Source organism: Trichomycterus rosablanca, chromosome 6 (genome assembly GCF_030014385.1).
Source record: "Trichomycterus rosablanca isolate fTriRos1 chromosome 6, fTriRos1.hap1, whole genome shotgun sequence".
NCBI lineage: Eukaryota > Metazoa > Chordata > Actinopteri > Siluriformes > Trichomycteridae > Trichomycterus > Trichomycterus rosablanca.
In genome coordinates this window covers 17,793,793-17,814,239 of record NC_085993.1, presented here as the reverse complement: position 1 = coordinate 17,814,239, position 20,447 = coordinate 17,793,793, and the positions used below count along the sequence as shown (strand labels likewise).

The following is a 20,447-nucleotide window of genomic DNA, read 5'->3' as shown; positions in this document are numbered from 1 at the left end:
GGAGCAACTTGAATATTTTTGATGAATATTTTTGATGAATATTTTAAAAGCTATTGAAGTTATTAATATGCTGAATACTTTCAATGCTATTAAAGTCATAAATAAAAACCTTTTTTATGTATTTAAAGGTAAAAGTGTTAGTATAAGAGTTGTAGTATGTATTGTTGGTTACACTTGATATAATAAAACTTGTTTTGGAGCAATGTGATGAATATTTTAAAAGCTATTGAAGTTATTAATATGCTGAATACTTTCAATGCTTTTAAAGTCATGAATAAAAATCAGTTTTTATGTATTTAGAGGTAAAAGTGTCAGTATAAGAGTTGTAGTATGTAATGTTACACTTGATAAAATACAACTTGTTTTGGAGCAATTTGATGAATATTTTAAAAGCTATTTAAGTTATTAATATGCTGAATACTTTTAATGGTATTGAAAATATGAATAAAAATCAGTTTTTTATTATGTATTAAAAGGTAAAAGTGTCAGTATAAGAGTTGTAGTATGTAATGTTACACTTGATAAAATACAACTTGTTTTGGAGCAATTTGATGAATATTTTAAAAGCTATTGAAGTTATTAATGTGCTGAATACTTCAAATGCTATTGAAGTTATGAATAAAAATCTGTTTTTGCACTTCTGAAGGACTAGAGGATGACTAACACAAACTGTGCAGCAACAGATCAGTGTTGGTTGCTTCCTCTTCTTTGTACTTTCATTCTTATGGACTTGAGAAACGTCATCATTTGCAGCTCAAGTACTGTTCCATTTAAATGTTCACATTTAGCAGAGTACAGTCCACATAACCAGATGTTGTTCTTGCTCACCCATATTATCAAGACTGCATCACCACTCTCACTTGTGCCATATTGCTTAAACATTCTAATGTGAGGCACTTTAAACTTACCTGTTATGGCTCTGATTGTGAGTCAGCAGCTGGTTTTACTGGTCAGATTAAATCCTTCACTTGGGAAGAACACTTTTCTTACAGTCTCTTGGTACAACTCGCTTGGCTGCAATATGGTATTGAACTTTATGAATGTTTTTTTTAATAGTAGCAGTCACTGAAAAAAAGATCTTTAAAAAGAAAAGGAATACTTTTATGGTCACAACATTGAGTCTAAGCAGGAGTTAAAGGGACAGAGTATTTTTAAAGATAATCTGTTGTTTGGGTGGTCAGTATATTGCAAGAGATATATAAACTTTTGTGATCTCAGCATTAATTTTTATAGTGCACAAAATATTTATTGCTGAAAAACATGACTTACCTTCACCTGCACTGATGCAGTGCCGCAGACAGATGTTCTCTCTCTTTAACTTCTTTATTTTATGCTGCAGTACATCTATTTTGCTAAGTAGCTCAGGTGAACACACCCAACAAAATTTGATAACAGTCAGGGCTTTAAGCATACAGAGGTGGGCGAGTGGGCACAAAGGTGGATGAATGAATAGATATCGTCAGAGCCATAGATAGAGAGAGTTGCGACACTCCTTGATCTCACCGCTACGCGGTCACGTGGTTCATGTAACCCTCCAATAGTTCCAAACAAACCCGGCGCTGTCATGTTCTCATATGGGACAGGCAGCAGTAAATGAAATATTAAACGCTAAATAATAAACATTTGTACAATTTCTGGGTATTTTCAACTGCGTTTACATTTACTGCATCTGCTTTAATGTCAATTTGGTATATGAAGTGGAAGATTGATGTTTATAATGACTTGTTAATAGGTCGTTCTTGTTAAAACACAGTACATTATATTAGCATACATTACATAATGCCATATCATTAAGTAGTAGAGACAATATACAGTACAGAGATTAAAGTTTTTTTATTGTTTTTTTTTTTGCATAAACTAATTTCCCTTCACTTTCCTGAGGATTCATAATAATAATCATTTTGGCTAAACACTAAGCCATGTGGCTGGATTCATAAGGTTTACCTGCACTGAATGAACAGATTCATAAACACACTACCGTACCTTTAACATTATAGTGCAGGTACATGAAATAGCATTAATTCAACTCTTATTTCATGAGTGATTAATAATTGATTCCTACATGTAATACATGAATGAATTCATTATGAATATGCACAAGTTCATTTTGTCTAATGTAAGTGGTGGACAAGGTACACAAACCATGTAGTTGAGTTAAAGTAGAGATATCCAAGGTAAAATATTACTCAGTAAAAGTAGTAGTAAAAGTAAAAATACTCTTTACCTCCACTTGAGTAAAAGTACTAAAGTACTGTATTTACCTTCAAATGTACTTAAGTATGAAAGTAAAAGTAGCATGATTTATTATGGCTCTAATGTTTTATGATCATTTCTGTAACAAGACTCTTGATTAATCAACTCATTTTAGGTGAAAAGACTCTAGTGTCATTAATTAAGCTAAACTGACTAAGCTAAATTCGGTTATACCTATTAATTAAAATAAACATGTAACATTTAGTGCTGAGCAAATGCTAAACAATAACAGGATTAAGTATATTAATGACATTAAATTCATTATTTTTTTAAAACAAAGCAACATACAGCTGAAAATGCTTGCTAAGTAGTGAAAATGAATGGGGCTCTATGGGTTGTTTGGAACTATTCAGAGCTCCACAACCCGGAAGCTGTGCAGAAAAATGTCCCGCCCCCGTTACAATGGTTCCCTATGGGAGTGTCGCCACTCTGTTCTCTCTACCGCTCTGGATATTGTCAGCACCAGAACTGAAAAAAGCGAGTTGTTCCACAATATATTTTAACACAAATTAGGGCTGTCGAAGTTAACGCGATAATAACGCATTAACGCGATTTCAATTTAACGCGATTAAAAATAATAGTGCCGTTAACGCAAATTCTAGTTAATGTTGAGACTTGACTGGTAGAACTACAACGCTCGGTTACATTATGTTAACAAACCGCAAATGAAAAACGGTGGCAAGTCCGACATTAAAACGTTTTAATGTCGGACTTGCCACCGTTTTTCATTTGCGGTTTGTTAACATAATGTAACCGAGTGTTGTAGTGATGCACTTATAAAGAAATAAATACACGCTATATTCACAAGTTGTCGGGAGCAGAACACTTTTATTAACTTATTCTGTTAAGGTACCAAATACCGGAAAGCTGAGTCAAGCACGTTAGTCCATGCACTATGGAAGCCCCAAAGGGTCAAAACACACTCACTTCGTGTAGAAACGGCCATCAAACCATTGTCACAATACAACCACAGAAAAGTCTGTTACAATAACTACGCCTTATCCCACCTAAAGCACCGCTGATCTACAATGTTTGCTGATGGAGAAATTCTAAACTACAATCTGACATTTACTGCCTAGTATGTGAGTGAATAAAACTCCCTTACAGTTTTCTCTTGTCCCAGCAGTTTTTAACATCAGTACATTTAGCATAAAATGTGTTCACCATTTTAATTGTAACATTTCACATAAAAATCCTTGTTTTCTATAACATTTACACAGATTTTTTTTAATGCGATTAATCGCGATTAACTATATGAAATTCTGAGATTAATCGCGATTAAAAATTTTAATCGTTTGACAGCCCTAACACAAATATATTTAACACAATATATGTTAATAAAAAAAGTCAACTAGCACTTACTTCAATTGATTTAGGATATGGACTACAAAAACATTGACGTTCTGTGAATCTGGTTGTGGAGCAGTGTACTAAATGTCAAAGTTGTTGTCACTATTATAAACTTGAATATGGGCAACCCATCCTTTTGTGCTGATGTGAATGAAGGCAAATACACTGAGACTCTCTCGACCTCAGCAGCCCTCCTTGACATGTGGCCATTTTTCTGGAATAAAAAAACCTGTTTATCATTTAATATTTTAAAACTGTAGTTAACAGAATGCTACAATAACTAAACACAATGGCACAAATGCAGGGTTTTACCTGGGTTGTTGGTGGGCTTAGGTGGTTTAAAGCACACATATAACCTATTATTTGAAAGAAAATTTTGGTTCTGTGTCGAGGCAGAGACGGTTGGTAAAAATAACGGTCTCAAGTCAAGTGTGGATGTGCGCATGTGCAGAAAGAGGTGTCCGACTGTCCGTAGATGGAGACTGACATGCTGTCTAAAGAAGAGAGGTTTGCGCAGAATAGACATAATAAAAGGCGCTGTAAAGTCATTTAACTAATTGATATGTAATGTAATATTTGTCCTGTATGGATGGGTTCTGATAACCGCAGTTCTTCATGCAGTTTTTATAAAATCCAATGGTTTTCCAATGGAAAAATAATGGTTTATCTTAAATATATTATTAAATCAAATATTATATAAAGCAAAACTGTTCAGTAGGAAGCAATGAATTCAGTCTTACAGTGGTGCATCTTATGACCTCTTCAAATCAATATAAAACAGTTAACTATATATATAATATATAATGTTTCCTAATATGTCTAAAGAATATCACACACATACTCCTTTAAAATTTTGTTTAAAAAAAAGAACGTTAAAAGAACGTTCATATACACATTGAACAGAATATTTATCAAGGTCACGTAACAATTATAGAACGTTCTATTAACGTTATTGTGAGAACGTTTGCTCATAACATTAGAAGAACTTTTACATGACGTTAGTGAAAGTTGTGGGAACGTTCCCTGTTAGCTGGGAAGTTCTATGTGCACAGAGCAGCGTTTTGCATTCTGTTACTAAATTATTAAACACCAATGACTTTAACACGGGTGACATTTGGAAAATTGTCTCAAAATGGCTGAAAATGTTTTTTTTTGTTTTTTTGTTTTATTACAATTTTACCCTAATGTTTTACACACTTTGGTAACATTCATGACAGAAACGGTAGTTATTCATTACGTTCCAATTCACCTCACTTGCATGTTTTTTGACTGTGGGAGGAAACTCCCGGAGGAAACCCATGCAGACACAAGGAGAACATGCAAACTCCACACAGAAAGGACCCAGACCGCCCCATCTAGGGATCAAACCCAAGACCTTCTTGCTGTGAGGCAACAGTGCTACCCACTTAGCCACAGTGCCGCCCCTCTATTGTGGTTTAAAGTAAAAAATAACATACGTATAAACTTTAAATACTTATTTTGAAACATACCTACTACAAATTGTGCATGTTTTCCTAAGTTTATTAACACCTAATATTAAAAACAAAGCTATTTTGTAATTAGAGTTTGGAATAAGAATTACAGTTATATTAATAATGTTAATAAAATACCTGCTCTACATTGCAACACATTTACCAAAAGAGACCGTGCGGGACAGTATGCCATGTAAACCTTGTACACCATAAACTATCCAAATACTGTTTAAATTATGTTCCTATTGTTTTCTTTCAGCATTCTAAATGGCACCAATTGTATGTAAGGAGTAAAACACTAAATTAAGTCATTTAAATGCCTGAGTTCTGTTAGTCATGTATTGCTTGTGCTCTTTGAGACACTTTAATTCTCTTTCCTAACGTAAATTATAAATTTATTTTATTGTACACTACTACCATATTAATATTTAACATATTTGCTATTTTGTTACGTTTAAAGTGTGCAAAACAAGGCTGAAGCCCATGCATAAGATGCTGTTTCTTATATTGTACATAATAAAATATATGGGGTTGTATATTATTTTATTATTTAAAACAGCTACTGTTGCCACTGCTTTATTCGTATAACAGTAACATTATTTCATTTTCATTCACTCAAACAGCAAACCAAAATCATTTTCAATTCCTTCATTTCCTTTCTCTATCCAGGCTTGTGAGCAACCTGTTTCTGGCAGTGATCTCCCTCAAAGCCTGTGAAACACTGGCACTTAAACTGCTCTTCATAATTTGTCCTCTCCACTGTACCTCCCACCTTCATTCGTATCACATATGAAGGAGTGTTTGTTGTCAGGTCTGGAAACTTAGCTCTGGGGATGATGGTCCACATTACTGGGTCAAGATGAAGATAGGCTGAAGAGTGTGGGTCACTTCTCACACATCGACCATGAGACGAGCACAGGGTCTCGCTGCAGAGAGCCGCCGCTGCAGTCACATTCACCATGTATCGGCCCAAAATGTTATCTATGTAATCTTTCACTGTTGTACAGGTGCTCTGAAAGGTAATAAGAGTTTGTCTGTCATATTCACATTACCTTCACACTGCATATTAAAAGAAGTTTAAACAGTGTAAACAGCTAAATTACAAGATATTTGACATTATCAATGCTGATCTGGGTCACACTGTATTATGTGGTACTGATATTGGACATCTATTTGACCTACAGTAATGCATTCTTCGTCTAAACAGCCAAATTGAAGCTCATCAGCTTAACTCTTAACAGCTTAACCTTTGGACATCACTTCATGAGCATGGGCCTGCAATTATGCACTGCCACAGACCGAGTTTAATAGTCTAAATGTGCTTTTATGTGCCTATTACAGGAAGACAAAGGTCATTCATTAACACAGTTGATGTTTCCACATTTTTTATTTACTTTTGTTGTTCTTCTCACTTCAAATTTCTATCCACATAATAAATCTTGCTTAAGCGTGGGAAAAGTATTACACTATCCACAATCAGACAACTTCTTAATAGTGTGACTGCAGACTCAGCTCAGCTTTGAATATAATAGAATAGAATGCCTTTATTTGTCATATATACATATACAGTACAATGAATTTCTTTCTTCGCATATCCCAGCTTGTTTGGAATACTTTGACTTTTATTTCTCCTTTTTTAATGCATTTTCTCCCCATTTTCCTCCCGATTTAACGCACTCAGTTTTGTCTTCCCCTGCTGAGAGATACCAGATTACATCCAAGGAGAGCACGTCGCTGTACACACCTCTTCCGACATGTGCACAGCCCTCCTCTTCTCGCCCCTGCATTCTGCACAGGCATTTCTTCCACCAATCAGGTCCGGCCCCCACCCTGCAGATACGGTGGCCAATCAGTATCTGCTGCAGGCACTGCCAATTATGCCCGCTAGATGGCACCCAGCCAACCAGTGGCAACACCAAGTTTCGAACCGAGGAGTTCAGAATCTCTGTGCTGGTGTGCTGGAATATCGCGCTGCGCCACCTGGGCGCCCAACTTTTATTTCATTGCAGACAGTATGAACCCAAGAAATTTGATGTTTTGTCTGGTCAACTTGATTTTATTTGTTAATTTGCATCCATTCCTGTATTTCAGACCTACAACACGTTCCAAAAAAGTATGAATTGTCGTATGTCTGTTGAGTTCTCTGGGCTCAGAGGTATCTGGATGAAGCATCATAAAGTGGAAACTTGTATTCTGATCAGACAAATCTTCAAGCCCCAAGGCTGAGTCCTATGAGTAAACAATCCAGAACCTAGTGATTGACTGTCAACACTGATTATGGATCGTGGTACCTCAATGGGTGTTGTGGGGATACCAAGTACTTTGGCCAAGGTAATATTCATAAATTTTTTTGCCCAACCCAGAATCTACAAAAGGTTTTTTGTTGTCAGATTTCCCAGTGGAACGTGGCACTCAGAAACATCCAAAATGTCTGTGACAGGCCCTGGCTTTTAAATTGAACTCTTGACACGGATCTTGGGGATGCTCCTGGGCACTGGTAGGGTGGCATGGTCTCATCCTGACACCAGGCTGTGTCGGGGAGCTTTCGACTCAGTGATCCCAGATGGGGACAAGAGACCAAGGGAATCGTTGTTGTGCAGGCAACAAGCCCTATTCTCTTGTCATTGGACCCTAAGATTCCATGGCTAGTCCTGAAGTCTGTGATTCAGTTAGAATCTGCAGATGGGTGAGTATCTGACTCAAGATCTCCTCATGCTGGCTCCATGGTAACAGGGCTGAGTATATACTACTCAGACTCACCAGCAGAGGGAGACAGAACCCAATAGCAGAGCAAGGGGAACGAGAAGACAGTGTGCAGTGGTGTAAGAAAGAAACTAACTAGAATAGAATATTTGTCATATTTACATATATAGACATACAGCGCGACAAAATTTTGTTTGGAAGCCGGGGTCAGAGCGCAGGGTCAGCCTATGCCTGGCGCCCCTGGAGAACAGTGGGTTAAAGGCCTTGCTGAAGAGCCCAACAGTGGCTGTATGGCAGAGCTAGGATTCGAACTCTTAACCTTTCAGTTAATAGCTCAAAGTTCTACCCACTAGGCAAACCACTGTCCCAACTAGAGCTAAAAGAGAGAAAGAGCAAAGTGGAGCCCGCTGACCGCGGCCTGCCAAACCAGCTACTCAGTCCACCAATCAACTGACACGCAGCAGAGACCCTGAATGCTTCTCTCCTGAGGCTATGCTAAAACAAGGAAAAAGGCATAAGAACAATGAGTCGACTCACTGAATCGATTCAGCAAATGAGTTGATTTGTGAAAGAAACTTGTGCTTTCCAGACATGAAAACAGTAAACAAAGATATCACAATGCTTAAACACTGACAAAGAGTTCTTTGAGTAATGCTCACAGGTTAACTGCCTGACCAAATGACTTTGACTTAGCAATAAGCACATGTCCGGGGTGTGTTAGAGGTAATTAGCGCTGCAGCTCCTATAAAATGCAGTCCAACTGGAGATAAAACGGGCCTAACTACACTACCTGCACTAGGAAATGCTGGACGAAGGTGATTAATGCGTTACACCATGTGCTCTGAACCAAAGATGAAAAGGACCATCCAGACTTTTATCAGCAACAAGTCCAAAAGTCAGGGTTTGTCATGGTATGGGGTTGTGACAGTGCCTAGGCAAAGGTAATTTACACTTCTGTGATTGCAGCAATAATGCAGAAAAGTACATTGAGATTTCAGAGCAACATGTGCTGCCTTCAAGACCACATCTTTCCACACAACACAAAGGCATGGCTGTTGAAGAACAGGGTACGGGTACTGGACTGGCCTGCCTGCATTCCTGACCTGTCCCTAATAGAGAATGTGTGGAGAATTTTGAAACGAAAAATGCGACGACGACCCCGTACTGTTACACACTTTAGGATGAGTTGACAGGAAGAATAGGACAAAATAAAACCTGAAACACTTAATCACGTGGTATCCTAAGTGCCACAAAACATCTATGTTTGGTAAGAAGGAATGGCAATGCTAGATAGTGGTTAATGCTTTACCGTCCCAGCTTTTTTTGGAATCTGAAATGCAGGAATGGATGTATTTTAACAACTGTAATAAAGTTGACCAGACGAAACATGAAGGATTCTTGGTTTATACTGTCTACAATGAAATAAAAGTCAAAGTACATGTGAGACGCCCTGCTTTTTTATTTGTATTTTCCATACTGTCTCAACTATTTTCTGATTTGGGGTTGTAAATCCAGGATTACGACAAGTGAACATCACTTACATATGGTATAACTAACATTCTTGGTTCAGTAATTTGGGTATAATTATATACACTGCCTGGCCAAACAAAAGACACACACTCTAATATTTGGTTGGACCGCCTTTAGCTTTGATTACGGCACGCATTCGCTGTGGCATCGTTTCCACAAGCTTCTGCAATGTCACAACATTTATTTCTGTCCAGAGTTGCATTTATTTTTCCCCAAGATCTTGTATTGATGATGGGAGATTTGGACCACTGCGCAAAGTCTTCTCCAGCACATCCCAAAGATTCTCAATGGGGTTCAGGTCTGGACTCTGTGGTGGCCAATCCATGTGTGAAAATGATGTCTCATGCTCCCTGAACCACTCTTTCACAATTTGAGCCCGATGAATCCTGGCATTGATAGAATAACCTGGTCATTCAGTATGTTCAGGTAATCAGCTGACCTCATTCTTTGGGCACATAACGTTGCTGAACCTAGACCTGACCAACTGCAGCGACCCCAGATCATAGCACTGCCCCCACAGGCTTGTACGGTAGGCACTAGGCATGATGGGTGCATCACTTCAGCCGCCTCTCTTCTTACCCTGATGCGCCCATCACTCTGGAACAGGGTAAATCTGGACTCATCAGGCCACATGACCTTCTTCCATTGCTCCAGAGTCCAATCTTTATGCTCCCTAGCAAATTGAAGCCGTTTCTGCCGGTTAGCCTCACTGACAAGTGGTTTTCTTAAGGCTACACAGCTGTTTAGTCCCAATCCCTTGAGTTCCCTTTGCATTTTGCGTGTGGAAATGCTCTTACTTTCACTATTAAACATATCCCTGAGTTCTACTGTAGTTTTTTTACCATTTGATTTCACCAAACGTTTAAGTGATCGCCGATCACGATCCTTCCACTTTTTAATAATGCGTTGGACAGTTCTTAACCTGATTTTAGTAGTTTCAGCATTCTCCTTAGATGTTTTCTCTGCTTAATGCATGCCAATAATTTGACCCTTCTGAAACAGATTAACATCTTTTCCACGACCACAGGATGTGTCTTTCCACATGGTTGTTTAACAAATGAGAAGCTACTCACTGCATCAGTTGAGTTTAAATAACTTGTTGCCAGCTGAAACATAGTCACCCATGCCGTAATTATCCAATGGGGGACTCTTACCTATTTGCTTAGTTAAATCCAGGTGGTGACCTTTTTTTTGGCCAGGCAGTGTAGTAAAGTAGTGTCAAATTTCGGACACAGTCCACTTTAATTTGCCATTCTTAGTTCAAAGTTGCCTTCAGGAGGCACTGATTGGCCTTTTCCCCACCCACCTTCAAGCTGAGACGCCAGTTTCTGAAGACTTTAGAGAAAAGAAAAAGGATTTTTTTTTGCCTTTTTGCCTAGACACTCTCTCCAGCGTGTGCACAGTCCACCAATCCCTTCCTATTCACCCATATTTCGGTGGATTTGAGCGTGAGGTCGGCTTCATGTATGGATAGCCATGCCCCGATCTCTGCGCTCCTTCACTTTCTGTACAGGCGCTCTGGGCAACCAAGGTTTTTACACAGCATTGATAACCCCACCCCTTAGTCTTGTCTTTCCCACCCAGCAGAGTGGAAGCCAGGGTGCCCAGCCGACCGGTAGCAGAGCCGAGATTCAAACCCGGGAGCTTAGAATCTCAGCGCTGGTGTGCTAGCAGATTATCCCATAGTATATGGTTTTTGACAGAATGTGGTTGACTTTAATAAAGATCAAATTAAATTTGTTGTAAATGTAAAGAAATCTCTTGAATATGGAATATGGTGCCTAAGTGCTGATTTATGTCCCCCACCTTGTTTTTGGAGTAGCTTGCATCTCCCCACAGCACAACTCCTGCTGATCCTAATGCAACACTCTCTCCAATGGTATGAACCAGATCCTCCTAAAAATACACACACTTAAATTAAACTACAGCCAACAGCATGGACTACATTACTGCACTTCATCCTGAAGTGGAGACCTCATTTACTGCCTGCAACAACCATGGTAGCACTAGAGTATATTATTACATAACGGTGATACATCTAACAAAACACTAACTGAGGTCTTTTAACAGATTGTATGATTTAATACCTGTGAAAGAAACTCCAGGGAGAAGGTATAGACGATACGAGCATAGGGGATGATGACTGGATGGATTTGGGAAACCTGCTGTCCTATCCTCATAGCCTCCATAATTCGATACTTGGTGTACAACAGAATGTCTCTGCCTCGACCCTTGAGGCTCAGGTCCAGGTAAATATTAGGATACAAAGCACTGCTTATATCCCATAACCAAGCCATCTTGTTGTTTCTTTTTACTTCCATTGGTGGGCACTCCCCTCGGTAGGTACTATTCTTTTTGTACTGGTAGTTATAGCAATCAGGAAATCCATAGTATCCCCAAAGTCCACTGGGCCGTTTATCTCTACCCAGCTTTAGGGTGTCCTCCATAAAAGCCCGGGCTGCACCCTCAAAGTCTTTTACTGACTGGGCTTCTATCTGTTCTGGGCCCCAGTCAGGATGTTTAGCCCTCACAAGTGTCCTAGAACCTTTCCTGTATATCTCTTTAGTGTCCCAGTTACGATCCCACAGTGGCCTCCAGTTCTCCCAGTCAATCACTGCCAAACCTTGGAAGTCTTCATCTGGAATGTTTTTCTGTAGGTCAGCTTTAGCTTGACATAGATGGTCATTCAGGCTAGAGTTTTGAGGAACACCTCCATTCACGGATTCATTCAGCTTGGTGTAGTAAGGATAAAGTCCCAACTTGTCTGAGTAAAAAATGGTGATGTTATTGCCAGTAAAAGTCTGGTTCTGGTTGTGGATTATATCAAAGATACTCAGGTCAAGATCAACACCATAGAGAGAGCCACAGCTCTGGGTTGGAGCATTCCACACAGTAAAAAATGGTAGCTGAGATAATGATAATTTTGGTGAACGAGCCCAGACAGGCCATGTAATGATACACCAAAATAGGATCAGAGGACACATCCTGAAAGCAACGGAGCACATACCTGGCAGAGAACGTGGGAAAATAAAAGGAAATGTAAAAGTGCATTAGGGTAAAACTTGAAGACAACTCAAATGAAATGTACATTGGCATGAAAAATATTTAAGGGCACTTAATTAACTAATATTCTTATTGTCACAGATATTAAACATGGAATTGCATTATGTCTTAATAAAATAAAAATGTCAACACATTTCAAAGACTAGTAGAGACAGATCAGGACTGCAGGAGGCCTGGTCCAGTACCCATACCCTCCTCTTCCACAGCCAAGCCAGGACTTTTGCTAATAACAGTCTGGATGGTCCTTTCTGTCTTTGGTCTGGAGCACATTGCTTCCCAAAAAGACCTGAAATACTGATTCGTCTGACCCCAATACTCATTTCCACTATGTGATGGTCTTTCCCAGATGCCTCCAAGCCAGAAGAACCTGATGCTGCTACTGGATATGGTTAACATAAGGCTTTTTTTTTACACCGTGAAGTTTTAAATGGCTTTTGTGAATGTAACTCTTGACAAAGGTTTGCCAAACTAATCCATTTACATTTCATTTACATTTTCAGCATTTAGCAGACGCCTTTATCCAAAGCGACTTACAGTACAGTTACAGTATACAGTCTGAGCAATTAAGGGCCTTGCTCAAGGGCCCAACAGCAGCAACCTGGCAGTGGTGGGGCTTGAACCAGCGACCCTCTGATCACTGGTCCAGTACCTTAACCACTAGGCTACAACTGGCCCCTAGGCTAATCCCTTGTGGTTACATCAGTTATTGATGAATGATGGTTCCTTATGTAGTGCCATCTAAGGGATCAGAGATCAATGGTGTTTAGCTTGGGACTGTGCCCCTGCTTTTTAAACACTATATTCTTTCAGATTCTTTGAGTTGTTTAATAATATTATGCACTGTAGAAGGAGATATCTACAAATCCTTTCCGATCTTTCTTAGATGAATGTTTTTTTTTAGAACAGTTGTAGCCTAGCGGTTAAGGCACTGGAATAGTAATCAGAAGACTGCTGGTTCAAAACCCCACCACTGCCAGGTTGCCACTGTTGGGCCCTTAAGCAAGGCCCTTAACCCTCAATTGCTTAGACTGTAAACTGCAAGTTGCTTTGCTAAATGCAAAAAATTTAAATGAACCAAATAATGTTTACAATCACCTGTTGACATCACTTGTTTAAAATATTATTTCATCATATTCTTATTTGTTTTTTTTGTTTTTTTTACCTCATTCACTTAAATTGCCCCTGTCCCAACTTTTTTGGAATGTGTTGCATGTCTAAAATCCAGGAATGGATGTATGTTAAGAAAGAAATGAAGTTGAATAGACAAAACATGAAATATCTTGGGTTAATACTGTCTGCAGTGAAATACGAAATAAACACTTGCATTTTCCATATATCCCAACCTTTTCTGATTTGGGGTTGTAGGATTAGTTGTTTTACATTTTTTAAGCAGATAAAAGGGTTTTTGGTACTTAAAAAAGTTAAAAATGCGCCCAGATGGCGGATTGGGATATTCCGCTGGCACACCATTGCCGAGATTCTAAACTCCTCGGTTCGAAACTCGGCGTTGCCACCGGTCGGTTGGACACCATCTAGCGGGCATAATTGGCAGTGCTTGCAGCAGACACGTTTCTGCTGGGGCGGGATGACTGGACTATGTGGGTGGGGTCTTCAAACACTGGGTAAGGACCCTGATTGGTAGATAGAGAGGCACCTGTGCAGAGTGCATAGGTGTAAAAGGGTTCCGCTAAGGGCTGTGCGCGGGTCAGAGGAGGCGTGAGAACTCAGAATCCCACAGCAGCGGAATTGACTACGCTAAATTGGGAGAAAATGCATAAATAAAAAAATATAATAATAAATAAAAAAAAGGAAAAAAGAGTTAAAAATACCACCAGTAAAAATATGTGTTTTTTTTCCTAATTTTACACAATTTTTGTGACAAGGCCTGGGGGCTGATTACTTTTTTAAGGCAATTTAGCAAGAACAGTCCTTTAAAGGAGAAAGTTCAAATTGTTTTGTTGTGTCGGGCTCTTTTTTTATGGTTAAATGCAACGTCTTATTAAATATACCTGCAATCAGATGCTGAGAGTTAGGGCTGATTAGCACCGCCGCTGCTCATGGGATTTGCAGTTCATCTACAACAGGTCAATCTACGAATCAAACAAACAACTGTGGCCCCTGGTAAGGAGGGCTGCTGTACTGATATTATTGACAATTCATCAGAGTTGCAGAAACATATAATACAAGCAATTTTGAGAACATAAGTTGCATAATTTTAAGTTTAAATAAAACACATCTAGTTCTCTTGACAAAAGTCCATGTGCCCTATTATTCAACCCCCAACTTCAGAACTTGATGGAACATCCTTTTGCCTTGATAACTTCATTAAAGCGATTTCAGTAAGTGCTAACAAGCTTCTGACACCTCTTGTAAAATCTTCCACTGAGGTTTGATGGCTTTGTGCTGCAACTGCCTTCTATAAATCCCACCAAGGATTTTCTATGGGATTTAAATCTGGAGACTAATAGGGCCACTAAAGGATTTTCCAGGAGTGTTTCTTTAACCAAGCATTGGTTGAATTGGAAGTGTGCTTGGGATTATTGACTTGACTGAAAAAATCACATATGGCATGACAGTCCTCTTCAAATGCCTTGGTATTTCTAGGATTCCATAATGCCAGTCACATAATCAAGCAAGCCAGTTTCTAACAACTGAAAAACACATCCCAAAATCATTACTGACCCACCTCAATACTTGACCATGCTTGTTCAAAGCTTTAGAAATCCTCTTTTACCCATTGCTCAGTTGGTGTAATGAATTTTCTCTCAGCTTTTGTGACTCTCAGCATGGTTGCAACACAACTTAGGTGTATTTGAAAACCTAGGGAGCTCTCTATATAGACAGCATTTTACGTCATCCTACGCGCGCTCCCGAGAAGAAGGCTGTTCAAAATCCTAGATGCCTTAATATGCTCACTAGTAAGGTATCTTAAAATTTCAACGCTATTTTGACTCAAGAACAAGTGAGCATCCAATGCTGCCTTAGTGGTAAAGGCAATCCCAGCATTTAGTGTGGCACAACTTTTCTCACAGAAAAATTTAAAACACGGCGGACGGTGCGGAGAAACGAACGGAGTTATTTTCAAACGGAAATAACTTATTATTGATTGTTATTTTGTATAAACTTGCACAAGTGTCATTTACTTGCAAATTCGGGCTTGTCAGCGAATTTAACCGTTTTCTGTACACAGAGGGAGATGTTAGTTGACATGCTAGTGAGTTGTGCCACCCCATCCCATTGCTTTGAATGGCATGAGGCTAACTGTGTTAGCTTAGTTAGCGAATCACTGTCTAAGTAGCACGTTCGAATAACATGCCTTATAAGTCATTGACTTATTAGAATCCTCTCTACTTAGGCAGCTGCCTACAGTGGGGCCAAAAAGTATTTAGTCAGCCACTGATTGTGCAAGTTCTACTACTTAGAAAGATGAGAGAGGTCTGTAATTTTCATCATAGGTACACTTCAACTATGAGAGACAAAATGAGAAATAAAATCCAGGAAATCACATTGTAGGATTTTTAAAGAATTTATTTGTAAATTATGGTGGAAATAAGTAACAAAAGTTCAACTTAATACTTTGTAACATAACCTTTGTTGGCAATGACAGAGGTCAAACGTTTCCTGTAAGTCTTCACCAGGTTTGCACACACTGTAGCTGGTATTTTGGCCCATTCCTCCATGCAGATCTCCTCTAGAGCAGTGATATTTTGGGGCTGTCGCTGGGCAACACGGACTGCACAAATTTTCTATGGGGTTGAGGTCTGGAGACTGGCTAGGCCACTCCAGGACCTTGAAATGCTTTTTACGGAGCCACTCCTTCGTTGCCCGAGCGGTGTGTTTGGGATCATTGTCATGCTGGAAGACCCAGCCACGTTCCATCTTCAATGCTCTCACTGATGGAAGGAGGTTTTGGCTTAAAATCTCACGATACATGGCCCCGTTCATTCTTCCCTTAACACGGATCAGTCGTCCTGTCCCCTTTGCAGAAAAACAGCCCCAAAGCATGATGTTTCCACCCCCATGCTTCACAGTAGGTATGGTGTTCTTGGGTTTTTCTTCTTCCTCCAAACACGACAAGTTGAGTTTTTACCAAAAAGTTCCATTTTGGTTTCATCTGACCACATGATATTCTCCCAATCCTCTTCTGGATCATCCATATGCTCTCTGACAAACTTCAGACGGGCCTGGACATGTAATGGCTTAAGCAGGGGGACACGCCTGGCACTGCAGGATTTAAGTCCCTCTCGGCGTAGTGTGTTACTGATGGTAGCCTTTGTTACTTGGTCCCAGCTCTCTGCAGGTCATTCATCAGGTCCCTCCGTGTAGTTCTGGGATTTTTGCTCACCGTTCTCATGATCATTTTGACCCCACGGGATGAGATCTTGACCCCAAGGGAGATTATCAATGGTCTTGTATGTCTTCCATTTTCTTACAATTGCTCCTACAGTTGATTTATTCACACCAACCTGCTTGCCTATTGTAGATTCACTCTTCCCAGCCTGGTGCAGGTCTACAATTTTCTTCCTGGTGTCCTTCGACAGCTCTTTGGTCTTGGCCATGGTTAAGTTTGGAGTCTGACTGTTTGAGGCTGTGGACAGGTGTCTTTTATACAGATAATGAGGTCAAACAGGTGCCATTAATACAGGTAACGAGTGGAGGACAGAAGAGCTTCTTAAAGAAGAAGTTACAGGTCTGTGAGAGCCAGAAATCTTGCTTGTTTGTTATTGACCAAATACTTATTTTCCACCATAATTCACGAATAAATTCTTAAAAAATCCTACAATGTGATTTCCTGGATTTTTTTTTCTCATTTTGTCTCTCATAGTTGAAGTGTACCTATGATGAAAATTACAGACCTTTCTCATCTTTCTAAGTAGGAGAACTTGCACAATCAGTGGCTGACTAAATACTTTTTGACCCCACTGTATGTAGGCAGTAAGACAGCAAGGCAGCTCACTAAGTTTTCGAACACACCCTTTGAATACATTGCTGGGTGGTGGTTAAATTTCACACCAACGTTAAAGCAAATTAAGTGTTATTATTAAGTTCCAAATAGTTTAATTATGTTGTAACTCAACTTTAAAACATAAAGAATAGCAGTAGGTTTTAAGATCAGCAATATGATGTAGGAGTTAAATAAGTGTGATATGGCAGTACAACATAACTCACTAATCTAAAATAATTAATTTTCTTTGTTACTATTTTACATAACTCAGTGGTTACCAATGTTTTTTTCTTGGAGCACTCCCTACAAGTATCTAAGAAATGCTGAGCCCCCCAGTTTGTGCACACACAGATCAGAAGAATACATTGAGTCAATACAGATCCTTATTGGCAGAAATTAACATCAATTATTGTTTTTTTTTTTCCTTTTCATTTTACATGACAGCTGAAAATTTAGCTGTTTATTAGTGTCATCTCATTTTGCTTGGCCTCATACTGTCAGTAGCTAACTTCTCGCCACAAATAATATATATTGGCAGAGCTATGTTATGTCCTTCAATGAAACCAAAGTTAACTCTGAGAGATATAATTATATATATAGTATATACAGTACAGGCCAAAAGTTTGGACACACCTTCTCATTCCTGTGGTTTTTCTTAATTTTTTAAAAATGTTCTACATTGTAGATTAATACTAAAGACATCCAAACTATGAAGGAACACATATGGAATTATGTAGTAAACAAAAAAGTGTTAAACAAACCAGAATATGTTTTATATTTTAGATTCTTCAAAGTAGCCATCTTTTGCTTTAATGACAGATTTGCACACTCTTTGAAATTTTCTCAACCAGCTTTATTAGGTTTCAACCTGGGATGGTTTTCAATGAATGTTTGCGCCTTGTCTAGAGTGAATTTTTGGAATTTGTTGCTTTTTTAATGTGTTTGAGACCATCAGTTGGGTTGTGCAGAGGTAGAGTTGATAAAATATAAAACATATTCTGGTTTGTTTAACACTTTTTGGTTCACTACATAATTCTTCATAGTTTGGATGTCTTCAGTATTAATCTACAATGTAGAAAATAAAAATAATCAAGAAAAAACATTGAAGAGAAGGTGTGTCCAAACTTTTGACTGGTGTGTCCAAACTTTTGGCCTGTACTGTATATATACTGTAGTTTATAATATAGTGATTCTCTAACTGCATTATAAAAGTGGGTAAAACTAAGAGAGTGTGTGTTTTATGCCCAGGTTAAAATGTAAACCTCTGGACAAAATAGGTCTTATTATCTGGCACAAAACAAGTACTGTTTACAAGTTAGTCAGATAGTCAGCTGATGCTGAGGGGAAGTTGCGTCATGCAGAGGGAACATGACTCAAAATACAAAAGTATTTCCCTAATTTATATTTTTTTTAAACTAACAGAATTCAGTTTTTGCATAGTCTATTCAGAATCCTTACTTGAACCAAATAAAGATGCTAGGGCAAGACCTGAGACAGGCCTTTTGAAAACCCAGCCAGGAAATCCCTACTTAAATAGTGCAAATAAGTGTATCTGCTTGTCACAACAAATGCTTAAGGAACTGGCAGCTTATGTAAAAGATCTAATGAACACTTGTATCACTGGAGCAAAACGTAAAGTAACAACTGATTCAGACATTTTTTTTACATTTTGTTTATGCATTTTCTCCCCTTTTTCTCCCTTTTTAGCGCGTCCAATTGCCCGATTGCGTCATGCTTCCTCTCCACCAATGGCAATCCCTGCTCTGATTGAGGAGAACGAAGCTAACCCATGCCCCTACACCTACACTCTGACGAGGGCAGTGCAGCTCAGCGTTGTGTACGGAGAGACACACCCTGAGAGCACTCTTTTCTCATCTCTGTGCAGGCGGCATCAATCAGCCAGCAGAGGTCGTAATTGCATCAGTCATGAAAAAGAGAGAGAGAGACCCCATCCGGCTTAGTCAAACAAATACAGACAATGGTGTGCTTTTGTTTAGTCTAATATACATCTGTTTAATTATAAAATCCTTTACTTTAGCAAATATGCAAATATAAGTTCTAGGGCAGCCAGAATAGGGTAAGTAAACTATGACTTTTCTCATAGTTTGCACTGCTGGGGCATGTTGTTTATCTCTATTTGGCTGGAAGAATATATGGCTGTTCTGAACACATGTTTCAAATTTGCATTTACAAGTCTCATGAGTTTTAACTTGGTATTCTAAATAGCTGTACATACACAATTTTTTTGTGGAATTCATCTAGAATTAAGGCAGGTTACTGTCTCTGGACTGAACCCTGTCAAAATTACTCCTGTTTTAATAAACCGACCTACGTGCTGGTGCATTTTAGTCTAATAACGGTTATAAACAGAAATACCCGTTTATTTTTAACTCACTCAATCTTAAAAAGGGAAGTGAAAAAACGCAGCAACAGCACTTATTCGTATGTTTTCTACTCAAAACCAAACCATACTACAATAAAGAGGATTAAAAGTCGTTCTTTGACCTTACCTACTGTGTAACGGATGCAGGTTTGACTGCTTCAGTGACTGACCACGTTGTAATTAAAATTCTCGTGACTGGACTGGAAGGAGGAGAATAAAAGGGGAGTAAATCCAACAGCAGGCGGAGCCGGTGTTCTGTCGATTTATCCTACCCATCGATTTGTCCTACTGAGCATGCGCACATCGGTTTTGACTCGTTGCGTGGAACGCCTATAATTCTGTGCTACCTTTGCCTAATTTATTTGTTCTAGCGGTTAGTAACGTATGGTTTCGTTTTAATTCTTTAAAAAGTTTAAAGTTTAAGTGTATGTAATGCTGTTATTATGTGACTTTAAAAAAAAAAGCTATATAAAAATATTCAAAGTGCTTAAATGAGCTGTACTTGATTGATTACAGTTAAATAACTGTGTATCTTAATAATGCTGTGTTAACGTTGTATTTAACCACGTTTATACATGCCTTTGGTAATTTTAGATGCGTTTTTCATACATCTAGAAAAGCCAATCATTTTTAAATAACCATCTGCGACCTTAACATTATGACAACACAAAATGTATTAGGTTATTTTTCAGTTTTGTGCTTTATTAGCAGTTCAATATGTACAGTAACGGTTGTTTGAAGTTAAAGT

General features: G+C 38.7%; 1 protein-coding gene across 1 annotated transcript; it reads right to left on the bottom strand.

Moving 5' to 3' along the window:
• Positions 1-5,601: 5,601 nt before the first annotated feature.
• Positions 5,602-19,864, bottom strand: hyal1 (hyaluronidase 1). The gene is made up of 4 exons (XM_062996696.1): positions 19,827-19,864; positions 11,396-12,315; positions 11,115-11,204; positions 5,602-6,087 (listed from the first exon to the last, which is right to left on the bottom strand). Exons 2-4 carry the CDS (start codon positions 12,311-12,313, stop codon positions 5,737-5,739), a joined length of 1,359 nt encoding a protein of 452 aa, XP_062852766.1. The 5' UTR covers positions 12,314-12,315; positions 19,827-19,864; the 3' UTR covers positions 5,602-5,736.
• Between the last annotated feature and the right edge of the window lie 583 nt (positions 19,865-20,447).

Excerpts from the sequence above, each read along its gene's own strand:
- hyal1 (XM_062996696.1), bottom strand. The coding sequence starts at position 12,313 with ATGTGCTCCGTTGCTTTCAGGATGTGTCCTCTGATCCTATTTTGGTGT. Across the intron at positions 11,205-11,395 it reads CCCTGGAGTTTCTTTCACAG|GAGGATCTGGTTCATACCAT; the intron begins GTATTAAATCAT and ends GTGTATTTTTAG. Across the intron at positions 6,088-11,114 it reads CAAGCTACTCCAAAAACAAG|AGCACCTGTACAACAGTGAA; the intron begins GTGGGGGACATA and ends ATTACCTTTCAG.